General features: G+C 51.9%; 1 protein-coding gene across 1 annotated transcript in view; it reads left to right on the top strand.

Annotated features, from left to right (window-relative positions):
* CAMTA1 (calmodulin binding transcription activator 1) overlaps positions 1-16,897 on the top strand; it is a 1,380,526-nt gene that overhangs the window by 1,194,897 nt on the left and 168,732 nt on the right. The window contains exons 8-9 of the mRNA XM_006885914.1: positions 13,366-13,506; positions 15,036-16,879. Of these exons, the coding sequence (XP_006885976.1) occupies positions 13,366-13,506; positions 15,036-16,879 (1,985 nt within the window). The remainder of the gene's footprint in view (positions 1-13,365; positions 13,507-15,035; positions 16,880-16,897) is intronic.

The raw sequence follows: 16,897 nt of genomic DNA, 5'->3' as shown, positions 1-16,897 counted from the left end.
TGTCCACTCCCACCTGTGAATCTGGTGTCCGGAGCATGGTAAGGAAGCTAATCTGTGTGCCCTCCCAAAGGGAGTGATTTCAAGCATTCACCGAGATGCTCAAGGAATTGCATATGGATTTCTAGGCATCCCTTGGAATCTTTCCATGAACCCAGATTTAAGAAGCACGGTCCTTTGCTAGGAGTTTCTTTGGTTGAAACAGGCTCGTCCTGCAATGGGATCTTGCCACCAACCTGCTTGAACTTGTGAAAAAGTCATGAGTAAAGAGGGGTCTCAGGGAGGTGGAATGGGGGCCCAGGCTGTAACAGCTGGGGTGCTTATTAGTGGACACATTCTATAAGTCTTGAAGGTTCCACCTTGCTCTGAGTCAAGATTTGGAGCCTTTGGAAGAGGTGGAGCGATACAGAAGGTCTGGGGAGCACTCCCTTGTAAGTTTTACTTCTCCCTTTGATTGGGAGCCACTGGCCCTGGGAGCTGGTCCTGGATCAGTCCTTCAACTCCTAGGGATCCCCAGCCCCTGTGCCCACTCCTGCCAGGAAGCCTCCCAAGCGTCTCCAGGCCTGACACCTAGAGCAAAGGGAGTGCAGTCAGCTGATCTCAGTGTGGGGCTTGCCTCATATCCTTGCATGGAAGATCCAGGTTTGTTTTGCAAATGTGCAATTCTCCCTCTGGCTAAATCTTATCTAACTGTCTGAGCCTCCAAAAAGGAGAACTGAAAGAGGAGAAATACCTCTTTTGATTTCCCTTCTCTCTCTGGCTATTTGCCACTTGGGATTGCCTCCGAGCCCAGCCCGCATCTGCTGCTGTTACCTGATCCCTCACAACACCACCCCCCAGCCCCCATTTCATCATTCATTAAGTCAGCCAGCACTGGTGGAAGGCCGCATGCAGTGTTTCATGCTGTGTTGGGGGACCAGGGGCCCTGCCTGTGTCCCAGCTTGACTGCCACCCTAAAGCTGACTGACTGAGTCCCCTGTGGCCACAATAACAAAATACCATGAGCTAGGTGGCTTAAAATCACAGAAATGTATTGGTTCACAGTTCTGGAGGACGAGAGTCCAAATGAGTCAGCTGCACGCTCTTTTCTCCAGAGGCTCTGGGAGAGGAATTTCTCATCTCGCTCAACGTCTGGTCACCCTGGGTATTTCTTGCTTTGTAAGATGCAGAATCACAGGGCAGTGACTTCTTTATCTCCCTACTTCTGTGCTAAAAGCACGCTTGTTGTTCTTGTTGTTATAAAGTGCCATCCAGTTGCCTAGAACTCATGTTGTTGTTGATGATGATGATGGTGATGATTACCGACGAGTCGAGCACGACTCATGGTGACCCTGTGAACAAAAGGCCTGGAGCCTTTCTCTAACTATCGCCATCTATCAAAGTTCATAGAGTTTCCAGAGGCATGCTGTTTAGGAAGCGGGTGCCACTCCTGCTTCAAAGCGACCCTATAAACAGCCGATCTGAACCTTGTCATTTCCTGCACCATCCTCACCATTCCTGGCATGATCAAGCCCGTTGTTGTAGTCACTGTGTCCCAATCTATCTTGTTGAAGGTCTTCCTCTCTTTCTCTGACCTTCCACCTTGGCCAGCATGCTGTGTTAAATGGAATTAGAACCAGAATGATGCAAAAGGAGCCCTAATGTATACGTGCTGAACTGCCAACCCAAAGGTCAGTGGTTCCAATCCACAGACACGTGGAGGGAAAGATGGGCAGTCTCTTCCCTTCAAGCTTTCAGCCTTGAAAGCTTGGTGGAAGGTCACCCAGAACTGGAATCAATCAGATGGCATTTTATTTCCTTTTCTGGAGTGGTGCAAATGGTTTGGTTTGATTAGGTTAGGTTAGGATAGGTTAGGTTAGGTTAGGTTAGGTTAGGTTAGTATAGTCAGCTGCAAACTGAAAGGTGGAAGGTTTGAGTCCACCCAAGGACATGTTGGAAGGAAGACTTGCTGGTCTACCTTGATAAAGCAAGCTCTTGAAAACTCTCTGGAGCCCAGTTCTGCGATGGTACTCAGGTCGCCTTGCTGTGTTAGGTTCTATTCTGTCAAATATGACTCATAGCAATCCGGAGAACAACCGACTGAAAGCTTGCCCTGTCCTGCACCAGCCCCACAGCCTTCAGCATGCTCAAGTCCGTTGGTATTTCTCTCTCTAGTTGACCCTGAAGTTTTTGTTGATGCTTACCACCAGTTGGGGTCAAGCGACTCGACGGCACATAACAACAACAACAGTGATGGTGGCAGAAGAGAGCCCTGGTGGCTCAGTGGTAAGGAGCTGGGCTGCCATTCTAAAATCACTCGATTCTAATCCACCAGCTGCTCTACGAGAGAAGGATGGGCAATCTCCTCCTGTGCTGTTTACTGCCTCTGGAAACCTGCTGGAGGGGCAGTTACGAGTCCGTTCCACCTTGACTCTATAAACCAGCAACGACAGTGATGGTGGCAGTAGTGGTTGTAACGGATCAGGATGCACCCTGGCCCATAGTGAGGAGGCGCAGGGGGCGTAGTTCTCAGGAAGTCGCTCTGTTAACCCAAAGGCAGCTCCTCTCTGGTTGGTCAAATCCACCAGCCAATCTACTAGAAAAAGATAGGAAATCACCTCCTGTGCAATGTAGAGCCTCCAGAAACCCACTGGAGAATCAGCGGTGAGTCCGTTACAATTCAGTGGCAATGAGTGGAGTCCATAATGGCCTCTTGTTAACCTACCTAATAACATCTACAAAGGCCTTCCTTCCAAACAAGGATTACAGCCTGCCTCTGTAGGGGGCAAAATCCAATTCATAACACTGGCCCTGACCCCTGCTCAGTGCTGAGGAGGAGGGTGGTGGTAAAGTTAGAACTAGTCACCAGTATTTAAATCTCCATTCATCCAGCTTCTTTATAAAGAACAAAGGCACTGGGCCACCATCTAAACGATGAGACCCTCTCCACGGGCACCACTCCTAGGCACTGGAAGCAAAGCTTATGAGAGGCAGGGTGGAAATGGTCTGTAATCCTGCCTGGTCCCCTGCCCCACCTTCTGCTGAACAGACCGTGTGGTCCCTGCCACTTCCCAGCCATCTGTGCCCGGAGCAGGACCTGGGAGGGTGGGTGTTGGAGGTGACAAAGACTCCGGCCCCACTAGGATGTCTATCAGAGATCACCCTTAAAGCCAGTTCTCTCCCAGCCACGTGGCGCCCTAGACAATCAGAAGCTCAAGCATCTTCACACTTTTATTTGATGCAGACTTCCCTTCTTCTCAATGCCACTTAGCAAATCAGGAGGCGATTCTGAGCGCCTCCAAGTGGCTCAGCGGTGCCACCTGCCAGTGTGGAAACACTCAGCCAGGGCCACTTCTTCTGTCACTGAGTCCCTTGTTGATTGCCTGCGAGGCTAACTGCCAAGGATTTTCCTTGGCATTTCCCCAAGTGGGGATGCTGGTGGGCTGTCCTCACTGGATTCCAAAGCCTCCTTCCCTGTGTTCCTCTCTCTTCTCCTCCTCGCTACAGTCTAGCCCACCTGGAAGGAAGACCACCGTGTTACATTCTCAACCCCAGCTGCCCACTGACCCTCCTCCTCCCAAACTGTGCCTCTTGAGCAGGAAATAGAAAGGGGAGCTCGTTGTGCCCCATGTCACAAAACAATCAGCACCGAGCCTCGCAAGCCCATTTAGGGGGACAGCGCCTGTGTCCTCACAGGCACCTGATGAGCACACAGCCCGCTCTGTCACCCCCCCCCCACACCCCAGCCTCTGCACTCCTCGGAATGAGATTTCTGGGGGAGGGGGGGGGAAATTCGTCCTGAGGACCAATAGGGGAATGTGACTTGAGTGGCGAGATGGGGAAATTGAACAGTACGTGGGTGTCTGGATATGAGAAGTTAAATCTAATGAAAATTTCATTCAGTTGAACCAAGAAATCAGAAGCAGGGCCTTTATTCCTGTCAACAAGAATACAGTGAAAATTAAGCCAATGCAGCTGCCATTTCCCATTGACCTTGTTGCCATGGAGACAGCCTTCCAGTGTCAACAACTTGAAGGAATCCTAGCAGCTTTCATTCATCCAAGAGAGAGGCACGTTGCCACCTCCCTCTCCAACCCACCATCACGTGGCTCATAAGGAGGCTGACCATGTGCCCAGAGTTGCCTGGGAGAGAGGGTCCATTTGTACATGTGTACCATTGTCCAGATAAACGATGAAAATTCCCCCTTCCAGTCTCCCAGGTGATCTGGTTTGGACAGCAAATCAAATGGTCACCTCCTCCTTCTGCTTTTTGGGAGGTAGTTCTGGGTGAGAGCATTACCCCTAGAGGGAAGCGAGGAGAGGTAGGAACGGGCCTCCCATAACACTTGCTGTGGGAACTGTCTTCATCACCATCAACCCTTGTTCTTGTCATTTGCTGGCCACGGAGTCAAGAAATCCCTTCCCATGCAAGGAAAGGCCAAATGTCAACGCCAGCAGGTGCTGCTTGTGCCGTTACCATGGTGACCAGAGCTCCCCAGCTGAACTTCTGACATCCTTCTAGAAGTTGCTGCTCCACGGGAATAAGGAGGCCACAAGTTCCCCGGGCCACCACGTTTCAAGGGGACCCACCATAGTTCTCCTTTCTGACTCCTGTCCCATTCCGCATCAGAATCTCCTAGGCATGGCTTCCTGGAGCAGGGAGGGCCGCTCTCCCCAGGCTCAAGTCTCCACCTGCCTCAGATCCCTTCTGCTCATTGCAGCAAAAGCTCCAGTTCCCTTGGCAGCATGTGGTCGGCTGCAAGGGGTGGGGAGTCCATTTTACAGATGAAGAAACTGAGGTCAACAATAAGCAAGATTCCTCTCTGGGGTCCATAACATGTGAGGAAAAGGGCTACAGTCATGTGGGACCCGTAATCCAAAGCCAGCATGGTTTCCCACAAATTCCCAACATATCTGAATTCCAACTTCTTCCTGTGGAGTCAATTCAGGGGCATTCAGCCGCTGGGTGCCCACATCAAGAAGAGATGCTTGTAGTTCCCACAGATGACCAAGAGGTGGCGCTCATTAGCACACAGTTCGGTCATCGGATCCTCAGCGATGAACAAGAGAGGTGATAGTCCCGGGAAAGTTTGTCTCAAAGGCAGCACTGCCCACACAAATCCCATGCGGCTCAGAAAGAAAATTTTAAAAAGCCAAAACCTGTAGGTTCACTAGCTGCTGTTGAGGTGGTGCAGCTCATGGTGACTCCGTGTGTGTCAGAGTAGAACTGTGCCCCAAGGGGGGGTTTACTGGCTGAGATTTCGGCAGTAGATCACCAGGCCTTTCTTCCCAGATAGATGCCTCTGCACGGGTTTGACCCGGTCTTTGGTTAATAGCCAAGAGTATCAAAGCTGTCAACCACCTGTACCACCTAGGATGCCGTGGTTAATAAAACAGAATAGTCTTTCTTGCCTTTAAAAACTGCTGTGTGATTAGAGATTCTCAAGCTTGACTGTACTTCTAAATCTTCTAAAGGGCTTGTTTTAAGACACGAGCCTGGGCCAGCCCCTGAGTTTCGGATTCAGGAAGTTTGGGTGGGGCCTGAGAATGTGCATTTCCAGCAGTCCCAGGGTGAACACACTGCTGCCAGGATCCCACCTGGAGAGCCCCCTCTCTCTATGAAGGGTGAGGGGGTGCTAGGTCCAAGTGACTGCTGTTATTTGTTTATTTTATAATGGACTCTATAATATTCTATAAGAAGCTCTGGTGGCTTCTTGTTGTTGTTGTTTCTGTTATTGCCCAAAGCATGTGAGACGAAGCTTTAGCCGGTGGTTTAGTGATAAAGAATTGTACTGCCAATGCAAAGATACAGGGCTCGAGTCCACGGGCACTCTCCTCCTTTGATATTTACTGCCTCTGAAAACCTGCTGGAGGGTCCACTATGGGTCATTTCTGACTTGATACAACACAGCAACAGCAGTGCACTCAGTGTATTGACAATCTAGTGTAGTGTCTGGAATGCAGCGGGTACCTGGTAGGCATTACCCTGCTTGTGTTTGTTATTGTTGTGATATGAACTCTTAGTCCAGGGAACCCCTGAGTAGAAGAGACAAGAAGACAGCAGTGCAGGAGATGGCAGGATCGACTGTGAAATCGTTCATTAGTGTTTACTGAGCATCTGCTACATGTCGGTGTGTCCTCAACCTGGAGAATAGAGCAGGAACCTCCGGCACCCACTCCTGTGGAAACGGGAGCCATAGTAGTAGCCAGAGGGGCTTCTGGAAAAGGGAGGGGGAGCTCTTTTAGGCTGTGCTTGGAAGGAAGAAAAGTGGAGTTTAAAGGGGCAGAAAGAAGCAGGAGTTATTCAAGAAAGTTCCCGATTTTAGAACTGCCACAAAATACCTATGAGAGCTGAACTGTGGGGACACACACACACACACATTCAGAGACACACACATGTGCATACAGAGAAGCTTGTGTATGCACATATATACATACATATGCAAATGTTGTTGTTATATGCTGTCGTTACCACCTGCAACTCATAGTGACCCTATGTACAATAGCCTAAACCCTGCTCTATCCTGTGCCAATCACTGTCTCTGACACACCTACCGCCAATACCCCAGTCACTGAATCAATCTATCTCATCAAGGATCTTCTTCCACACTGTCCCTCCACCCTCCCAAGCATGACGTCCCTCTCCAAAGAATGGTCCCTCCTTGCAATATGCCCAAAGTTTGTCAGACAAGGCTTCAGAATCTTTGCCTCCAAGGAGCAGCCTGGTTTCACCCTCTCTAGGATGAACTTGTTTGTTCTCCTAGCAGTCCATGGTATATTAAATACTCTTCTCCAGCACCAAAACTCAAAGGCATCAATTCTCCTTCTGTCATCCCTAGTCATTGTCCAGCTCTCTGATGCATAGCAAATTGGAGGAAGACTCATCAACTCTGATGCATAGCAGATTGGAGGAAGACTCATCAACTCTGATGCATAGCAGATTGGAGGAAGACTCATCAACAATCAGTGTTATGCAGATGACATAACCTTTATGCAAATAAGACACACATATACTCTCATGCATACACAGATACACACAAACATGCATTCATGTGCCACACAGATACATGCATAGACATACATAGATATACATTGATATACTCATACACACAGAGAGACATGAATACATATATACACATATGATTCCACCGATGCATAGAAATACTCATGTATATGGATACACTCATACACACATGCACACACAGAGGCATATACACACACACATGCATACACAGGGACATACATATATGCATACATACACAGAGACATACACATACACAGATAAGCCATACATTCATGAACAGAGACACACATACACATTGTTGTTGTTGTTATGTGCTGTCGAGTCGTCTGCGACTCATGGTGACCCTATGTACAACAGCCCTAAACCCTGATCTACACACTGTTCTACAATCTTATTGTCTTTGACACACCTACCCCCAATACCCCAGTCACTGAATCAATCTACCTCATTAAGGGTCTTCCTCGTCTGTGCTTTCCCTCCACCCTCCCAAGCATGACGTCCCTCTCCAAGGACTGATCCCGCCTTGCAACATGTCCAAAGTATGTCAGATGAAGCTTCAGATAGGCATACATATATACAGACACACAGAGACACCCGCATACACAGATTCATTCCTGCACATAGATACATATACACACACATGTACATACGTACGTATGCGTATACATATCCACAGAGAGAAAAAAGTATATATACAGAGACAGACATGTATGTACATAGATACAGTCAGGTACACGTGGAGACACACAGACACATATCTACACGTATACACACAGAGATATCTCCATGCACATGCATACAACACAGAGCCATACATACATACATATATAGACATATACATACAAAATCATGCACACACAGAGACATACAAACAGAGGGATACATATAGTCACATATACAACCAGGGTAGCAGGAGTCTCTCCCAGGGGCCTGAAGATTCCAGCCTGGAAGCCTAGGTTGGAGGGAGACCCTTAGTGGTTTCAGCCCCAGAGATGGGAGTAGATCATGGGAAGAATACCTGAGCCAGTAGCCTGCTTAGCAGAGATTTTCCACCTCTTCCCAAGGGCCTGGAGTTGAACAATGACATCTGAGGCCCTCTGAGGGTGACCTGCCCATAGGGAGGAGGTGAGGCCCTTCTCAGCCCCTCTCATCCACATCTCAATTACTCCTCCCAGTGGTTGGCTGCCTCTCGGGTAAATTGTTCATCAGAAGATGCTCTCCAGAGCACAGGCCACATGCTGCTACCATTGATTTCATTTTGATTATTCATATTAGTGGCAGTGTGGCTTCCTGGCCAGTCGTCATAATTAGAGTAAACATCCTGTCCAGGCTGAGTCAGCATGGGGATGGACCAGGCACAGTCACCCCAGCCTCTGTGCTGCAAACCAAACAGCCAAATGCAAGGCAACACTCATCCCTGGACAGCCAAGCTGCAAGGGGCATCCCTCTTGCCTGTGGCTATTCTGTGCATCCTGCCTGTGGAGGCTCTTACAATGCTAGGACACTCCCCTGCCCTGGCCTCCCTGGGCACACAGGTCTCTATGCACGAGCTGACTGACACAGGGCCACTACCCTGGGCTGCATGTTTGGGGGAGTTGATGGGGAAGTGGGAAGGCATTCTACCTGGGATCCAGTGTCAGTTGTGCTGGGAGACTCAACAGTGGTCAACATGGACAAAGAATAAGTAGCCAGAATTTCTTCACAAGAGCTCTGTGGACAGAGGGGTCAGTGTCACCCACAGCCACCCCACCTGTTTCCATTGAGTCAAGCCAGACTCAGAGCGACCCCATATATTACAGTATAGAAATGCATCTTAAGATTTTCTTAGCTGTACTTATTACAGAGGGAGCTCTGGTGGCCTAGCGGGTTAAGGCACTCCCAGCCCAAAGGCAGATGGTTCGAATCTACCAGCTGGTTCACAGGAGAAAGAGGGACTGTCTCCTCCCATGGGATTTACAGCTTCTGAACACCCACTGGAGGGTCAGCTATGAGTCAGTTCTGACTCGCCAACAATGACAACAATCATTGTCATTGTTGACAATGACAATCATGACAGCAGCTTTCTTCTGTGGCACTACTGAGTAGGTTTGAACTACCAACCTTTAGATTAGAAGCAGATGCAAACCACTTTCATGACCCAGGAATTCATATTTACCCAGCAGGTAATTAATTGTCCTAGGAATCTCTTCAAAAAAAAAACAAACAAAACCACATTTCTGTGCCCTACCCACCCCCAGCATCCAAACCATAAGATTGCATTTAATCAAAGGTACTTTTACAACAGTTTTACGTCTGACATCTTTACGAAGGAGTGGGGGCACACATGTCCCTGTGTGTGCATGTGTGCATATTAACCTTCTTTCATAAAGCACTTCCCTCAGAGAAATCTCCTTTCCCACTGATTCATTACGTGTCGTGAAGCAGAGCGTGACATGTTAAAAGCCGTCTTGATAGTATTTGATATTCAGGACTAACAACTCACCATCTCAGAGGAGGGGGCTCCCCTCACCGCCACCCCTGAAGGGGGGGGAGACAATCTGCATATTGGATGTGCCAAGACAGTAGGTAATTTGCATTAAGCATCACGAAGTTCTCTGCTTGCAATCTGTCACCCTTCACTGGGTTTTCATTTTATAACCTTCACAACATACCGAGAGCAACAGATAGAGAAGCCACTTGCAGTGGCCCCATGGAGACCAGAGAAGGAACCCGCTCTGAGTTGTCAGGCCTGGATGGGTGATGGTCAGAAATGCCAGCCAGGAGGTTTCCAGGAGCCTTGAAGAGAGGTGTCTGTCAGAAGAGAGATTATCAAGCTTGCCAGGCTCTGGGTGTCAAAAACAGTTACGCACTATACTACTCCTTAAAAATATCTCACTGCTATCTAGTCAGGAGGAGTTCATCGCTGACCAGCCACTGGGTTTCCAAGGCTGTAAATCACCTGGGAGGAGACTGCCCATCTCTCTCCTGCAGAGCTACTCGTGAATTTGAACTACAAGCCATCAGACCTCCCTACTTCCTGTCGTTGTTTTTGTTGTTAGGTGCTGTCAAGTCATCCATGAGCCATAAGACCCTAAAACAGCACATGCCTGCCCTGCCCTGTCCTGTCACCCTCATCATCTCCAATATACCTGAACCCATTGTTACAGTCACTGTGTCAATCCATCTGGTTGAGGGTCTTCCTCTCTTTCAATTGACCCTCCACCTTTCCAAGCATAATGTTCCTTTCCAACCACCAGCCTCATAACAACATGCCCAAAGTGCATGAGACAGAGTTTCACCGTCCTTGTCTCCCTACAAGTTGGAAATTAGAACCCACGCATAAGCATCTGGCACCAGGACAGGCCTGGCGATCTGCATCTGAAAGGTCACAGTTTTGAAAAACCATATGGAACATGGTTCTGCCTGACACACATGGGTTCACCATGAGGCGTGACTCGCACAGCAAGGAACACCCAACGGCCCCAGATCTTGGGTGATTTGCACCAAGAGGTCAGAAAGGGAGGCTTCACTGAAGGCAGCTCCTTTCGCAGGGTGGCCAACATCCAAATTCAATGAGAACAAAATGTGGAGCCATCTGACCCGGTTCTGCAGTGAGCAGAGCCTATCCTCTGGTGAGAGGTACCCCTACTTTGGCTCTGATGGTTGGTTTCACACTTGGATTTTTGGAATCTGCTGAGTCTGGATTGGGGAGAGGGCTGTATGTCACCGTCTTAACTCATTTGAGAAGCTCCTGGGTGTGGATCAGATGTCACTGTCCTTTAGAGCCTCCATTTTCTCATTTACCAAGCAGACAGTTGGGGAAGAGCTTCAGTCAAAAAGGGTCTGAGGCCTTGGGGGCAGGCTGGGGAGCCCCTAACCTCTCCCTGTCCCGTGTCCACCACCTCCTGATGTTTTCTCTGTATTGGATTTCTAGAGTCCCAGGTGGTATAAGCCATTAACATGCTCAATTACTAAAAAGTTAGAGGTTGGAATCCATTAAGAGGTGCCTTGGAAGAAAGGCCTAACAATTTGCTTCTGATAAATTGTTGTTGTTGTTGTTGTTGTTGTTGTTGTTGTTATGTGTCTGATAAATTAGCCATTAAAAACTCTAGGAAGCTCAGTTCCACTCTGAAACTCATGAGGTCGTCATGGCTTAGGATCAGCTTGATAGCAACTGATAGATTGGATTTCTAGGTAGAAGCTTATTTGAAAAAGGGTCTTTACGATTTTCATGAGGTTTAAAGGTCCCTGTCCCTTCAAGCTGCCATAAGAGCGGAGAATCAACCCAGGTAGGACTTAGCCAGCAGAACACAGCTTTCTAGGGGGGCTGACAGAGAATTCCAGAGAAGGTCCAAAGTAGGGGTACCTCCCACCAGAGGATAGGAGGCCATAACCCTGGGTCCGCTTACTAGGTAGTCACTCAGCAAGCTCAGGACAGACACGACGCAGGACCCACCCACCCCTCTTGGTGCCAGAACCACTGGGAAGGTGCGGAGGGTCTGTGGACACTCAGAGCAGCCTCAGCTGGTAGGGCAGTGGACAAGGGAACTGAGCACAGGAAAGAACAGCAGCATGCCCGGGGAAAGGGCTGACAAGTAAGAGAAGTGTGAGGCGACGGCCACCCAGAGACATGCCCCCAGCGTTCCTGGATGAGCCGCCTTGGAGTTCACGGCAAGAAGCAGCTCCTCGCCCAGTCCCCACGACGCCAGCAGAGCCTGCGGCAAGACCGTGCCTGTGGCAAGGCCACACTGCTCACTGCTTGTCATCATCAGGGCATCGCTTCTAATGGCTGTGACAGCCGCTGTCCTTTGCTGGGCGAACATGCAGCACCAGGAATGCAGATCAGACTTCCTCCTGGCCACTCTGGGGTGCAGGTTATCCCCATTCCACAGATAAGAAAATTGAGATTCAGAGACATGAGCTGGCCAATTCAGGCAGCAAGTAAAGACCGGACTGGATTCAGACCCAAGTATGGCTCCATTTCTGGTTCCTAGGCCATGGTCTTTACAATTATGTGCTATGCATCAGAAAGCTGGACAAAGACTTGGGATGATAGAAAGAGAATTGGTGCCTTTGAGCTGTGGTGCTGGAGAAGAGTAGTGAATATATCATGGACTGCTAGGAGAACAAGTACATCCTGGAGACGGTGAAGCCAGGATTCTCCTTGGAGGCAAAGATTCTGAAGCTTCGTCTTTGGACATGTTGCAAGGTGGGATCAGTCCTTGGAGAGGAATGTCATGCTTAGAGGGTGGAGGGTCTGGGCAGGAGAGGAAGATCCTCAATGAGATGGATTGGTTCAGTGACTGGGGTAATGGGGATAGGTGTATTAGAGACAATAAGATTGGCAAGGGATAGAGCAGGGTTTAGGGCTGCTGTACATAGGGTCGCTATGAGTCACAGGCGACTCTACGCACATAACAACAACAGACAATGTGTTTGACTGTTTCTCTGTCTAGTCTGTCTCTCTGAAGCCTCTTAAGTTGTAACAAGGTTTCTCTGGGCCCATTGAGAAGGGGCCACCCACTCCAGGAGATGGACACTGTGCATGAAGCCACTGACCTTGCCCACCAATGGTCCTGCCACTTTGTTCCTGGTTTCTGTCATCCCCCAGCTAGCTACCAGTTCAAGCCCCAGGTCCAACAGAACCACCATGTCTGGGACCTAAACCTATCTTGAGCTGGGGTCTGTCACATGGCTCAGTCTCCGCTAGCAGGGAGAGAAGGGACCAGAATGAGCATGAAAGTTAAGCCTCGTTCTCTTGGGCACAGCTGTTAATTTAGACTTCCAGCCCCTTCCTGCCAGGCGGATAGGGAGCCTACCCTTGGTCCTTGTTGGCCCCCACTCACCCCAATTCCGTGGACTGCAGAGCAGCCACTCAGAGTCAGGGTCAAATAGAGCACCCAGATGCCACTCCGTCTGGGCCAGTCAGGCCCTTTGTCCTGCTCCTATGGGCCCTGTGACCCCCTTGGGGCAGAGAAGTCATTAGTGCTGCAGGATCCTGAAGCATCGCTCTAGAGTGGTCTCCTCCCCTGAAGCTCGTTCTTGAACTCAGTCCAAGGAGCCCCTCAACCCGCTGCCAAGTCATCTTCCACTTCCTTTCTCCTCCACCTCAAGCCCAGGGAAAATCGCCACTGTGCACTTAGACATTGGAAGAGGGAAAATGAAGCAGAAGGTGGGCCTGTTCCACCTCTGGACGGCCTCACCCATAGGGAAGAGAAGAGAGGAGGGCAGGATGAGGAGTCCACTGACCCTGGAGTATCCCTGTCCCTTCCCCCCACACACACATGCACACACTCATCAGGCTGTGCTCTAGGGGCTGTACCACTCCTCCCTGCCCCCTCAAGCCCTCGCCCACCTGCCCCTGACACCCCCTTCTCTCTCCACAGTCCATGGCATCAAGTGGACCTGCAGCAACGGCAACAGCAGCTCAGGCTTCTCGGTGGAGCAGCTGGTCCAGCAGATCCTAGACAGCCATCAGACCAAGCCCCAGCCCCGGACCCACAACTGCCTCTGCACGGGCAGCCTGGGTGAGTAGGCACGGGCAGGCGGGCCTAGGAGTGAGTAAGGGGTGCAGCCTCCTCCTGGGGGTAACCAGGATGTCCCGTTCAAAGAAGCAATTGGCCAAGGATGGGGCCACACCACAGTCCCCTCAGGTGGACACAAAGCAGGCCCTTCCCCCTTTTCCTGCTCCTGAACGTAGGGCGGATGGAGAACTTTCCGAATAGTAGCTCCTCCTCCCAAGGATGGAGAAAGGGGAGCAAGTAGGGGAAAATGCAGATGGCCAGGGCTCTGGGCCTGTGTCCGTGCCCCACCAGCACCCTCCCAGACCCTCCTTTCCCAGGCACCCAGCACAAGGCTGCTTGGGTTTGCCAAGGAGCTGACCGTGGGTCAGTTGGACGGCTCAGGTTCAATGTCTTCCTTAACCCCCATCTCATCCAGGCACACGAAGTCTCCCTGGTCCATCCTAACACGCTGGTGTTTCTGATAATGGTATTTTTGCTCTCATGGTGGTGCAGGCCTGGCCCCTCCACCACCTTAATTAGATATTCCCATTAGAAGGTCACGTCACTTCTCTGGCAAGTCTTCTGTGAATTTAGGAATCTCGATGGAGAGGCGGTAGCGTGATCAAGGGAGAGGATTCATCCTTTTCTCAAAAGCGAAGTGACCCTTATCTGATAGAATAAAAGTAATGGCAGGGCTTTGAGAGAAAGAAAAGAAGCTGCCTGGATGCTGGGCACAGAGGCCTGAGGGGGGAAGGGTTCCAGTCGGACTTGCTGGAGTGCTGAGGGGCTCACAGCCGCATGAACCCCAGCAGGCAACGGCTCTGTCCTTTCACAGGACTGTGGAGGATTTGGGCCCCCAGCCAGCCCTGCACAGATCCTAGCTAACCCAACAGAGGTGGCTGGCCTGGCTTTCAATCCTTTTCACGTCTAGAACTGGGGACCTAACCTCTCCTGCATCTAGAACCTCTCTTCCAGTCCTGGGATTGAATCTAGAGAGAGCACTTTGACCTTGACCTTCAGCTCCCCGCTCAGCTTCTGGTGTTTGGTCACAAGGAGTGGTTACCACTGGTCCTGTGATGGAGATGACATTCTTGAGACTTTGCATGATCTGAGCAGCCTGGGGAGGAAGAGAGTCACCTCCCTGGGGCTGCAGACATGCAGGAAGCTGAGCCCCTCTGGCCCAGAGAGACATTCCAAGAGGAGAGGGAGTCTCTGACGACGGAGGGACATTCCTGGAGGAAGCCTTTTCTCCACCCCCTCCTCCTGGGTCTCCTACATGCAGCAATGTCACTTGGAATCTCTGAAAAGAACACCAAGAATAAAGCCACTCTGGCCTTTGTAGGGTGGTCACTTAGAGGGCATTTGAACCCCAGGGTTTGGGATGGGTGGGCTGGAAGCTAGTCTTAAATGCCAGCCCCAGGGGGTTCAGTGGACAGTCTGGGCTCAATGACAGGGTCCGCTGTGGTGCCGGCTCTGACGCTTTCTTTGTGTGTGTGCATGCGTGCGTGTGTGCGCGTGCACGGTCGTGTGTGCTGTGCTTCCGTCCTCCGCAGGAGCAGGCAGCAGCGTGCACCACAAGTGTAACAGTGCCAAACACCGCATCATCTCCCCCAAGGTGGAGCCACGGAGTGGGGGGTACGGGGGCCACTCGGAGGTGCAGCACAACGACGTGTCGGAGGGCAAGCACGAGCACAGCCACAGCAAGGGCTCCAGCCGGGAGAAGCGCAATGGCAAGGTGGCCAAGCCCGTGCTGCTGCACCAGAACAGCACCGAGGTGTCCTCCACCAACCAGGTGGAGGTCCCCGACACCACCCAGAGCTCCCCCGTATCCATCAGCAGCGGGCTCAACAGCGACCCCGACATGGTGGACAGCCCCGTGGTCACCGGCGTGTCCAGCATGGCGGTGGCCTCCGTGATGGGAAGCCTGTCCCAGAGCGCCACGGTGTTCATGTCCGAGGTCACCAACGAGGCCGTGTACACCATGTCCCCCACCGCCGGCCCCAACCACCACCTCCTCTCGCCCGACGGCTCGCAGGGCCTGGTTCTGGCTGTCAGTTCTGACGGTCACAAGTTCGCCTTCCCCACCACGGGCAGCTCCGAAAGCCTGTCGATGCTGCCCACCAACGTGTCCGAAGAACTGGTCCTCTCCACCACCCTGGACGGGGGCCGGAAGATTCCAGAAACCACCATGAACTTTGACCCTGACTGTTTCCTCAACAACCCCAAGCAGGGTCAGACCTACGGGGGCGGAGGCCTGAAGGCGGAGATGGTCAGCACCAACATCCGGCACTCGCCGCCCGTGGAGAGGAGCTTCAGCTTCACCACCGTGCTCACCAAGGAGATCAAGACCGAGGACACCTCGTTCGAGCAGCAGATGGCCAAGGACGCGTACTCCTCCAGCGCCACCACCGCCTCCAGCTCCCTCACGCTGACCGCAGGCTCCAGCCTGCTGCCCTCGGGCGGCGGCCTCAGCCCCAGCACCACGCTGGAGCAGATGGACTTCAGCGCCATAGACTCCAACAAGGACTACACGTCCAGCTTCAGCCAGACGGGCCACAGCCCCCACATCCACCAGACCCCCTCCCCGAGCTTCTTCCTGCAGGACGCCAGCAAGCCCCTTCCCCTGGAGCAGAATGCCCACAGCAGCCTGAGTGACTCTGGGGGCAGCTTCGTGATGCCCACCGTGAAGACAGAGGCCTCGTCCCAAACCAGCTCTTGCAGTGGCCACGTGGAGACAAGGATAGAGTCCACCTCCTCCCTGCACCTCATGCAGTTCCAGGCCAACTTCCAGGCCATGACCGCGGAGGGGGAGGTCACCATGGAGACCTCACAGGCTGCTGAAGGCGGGGAGGTTCTGCTCAAGTCCGGGGAGCTGCAGGCCTGTAGCTCCGAGCACTACCTGCAGCCAGAGAGCAATGGGGTGATCCGGAGTGCCAGCGGGGTGCCCATCCTCCCAGGTAACGTGGTGCAGGGCCTCTACCCGGTGGCCCAGCCCAGCCTGGGCAACGCCTCCAACATGGAGCTCAGCCTGGACCACTTTGACATCTCCTTCAGCAACCAGTTCTCCGACCTGATCAATGATTTCATCTCGGTGGAGGGGGGCAGCGGCACCATCTACGGGCACCAGCTGGTGTCAGGGGACAGTGCAGCCCTCTCGCAGGCAGAGGACGGGGCCCGAGCACCCTTCACCCAGGCCGAGATGTGCATCCCTTGCTGCAGCCCTCAGCAGGGGAGCCTGCAGCTCAGCAGTGCCGAGGGCGGGGCCAGCACCATGGCCTACATGCATGTCGCCGAGGTAGTCTCGGCCGCCTCCACCCAGAGCACCCTGGGGATGCTACAGCAAAGTGGACGGGTGTTCATGGTGACCGACTACTCCCCAGAGTGGTCCTACCCCGAGGTAAGCCCCTGCTGCCGG

This window comes from Elephantulus edwardii, unplaced genomic scaffold, assembly GCF_000299155.1.
Source record: "Elephantulus edwardii isolate Elephantulus edwardi_28Jun2011 unplaced genomic scaffold, EleEdw1.0 scaffold00045, whole genome shotgun sequence".
Lineage (NCBI taxonomy): Eukaryota > Metazoa > Chordata > Mammalia > Macroscelidea > Macroscelididae > Elephantulus > Elephantulus edwardii.
This window is presented reverse-complemented; position numbering and strand designations above follow the sequence as displayed.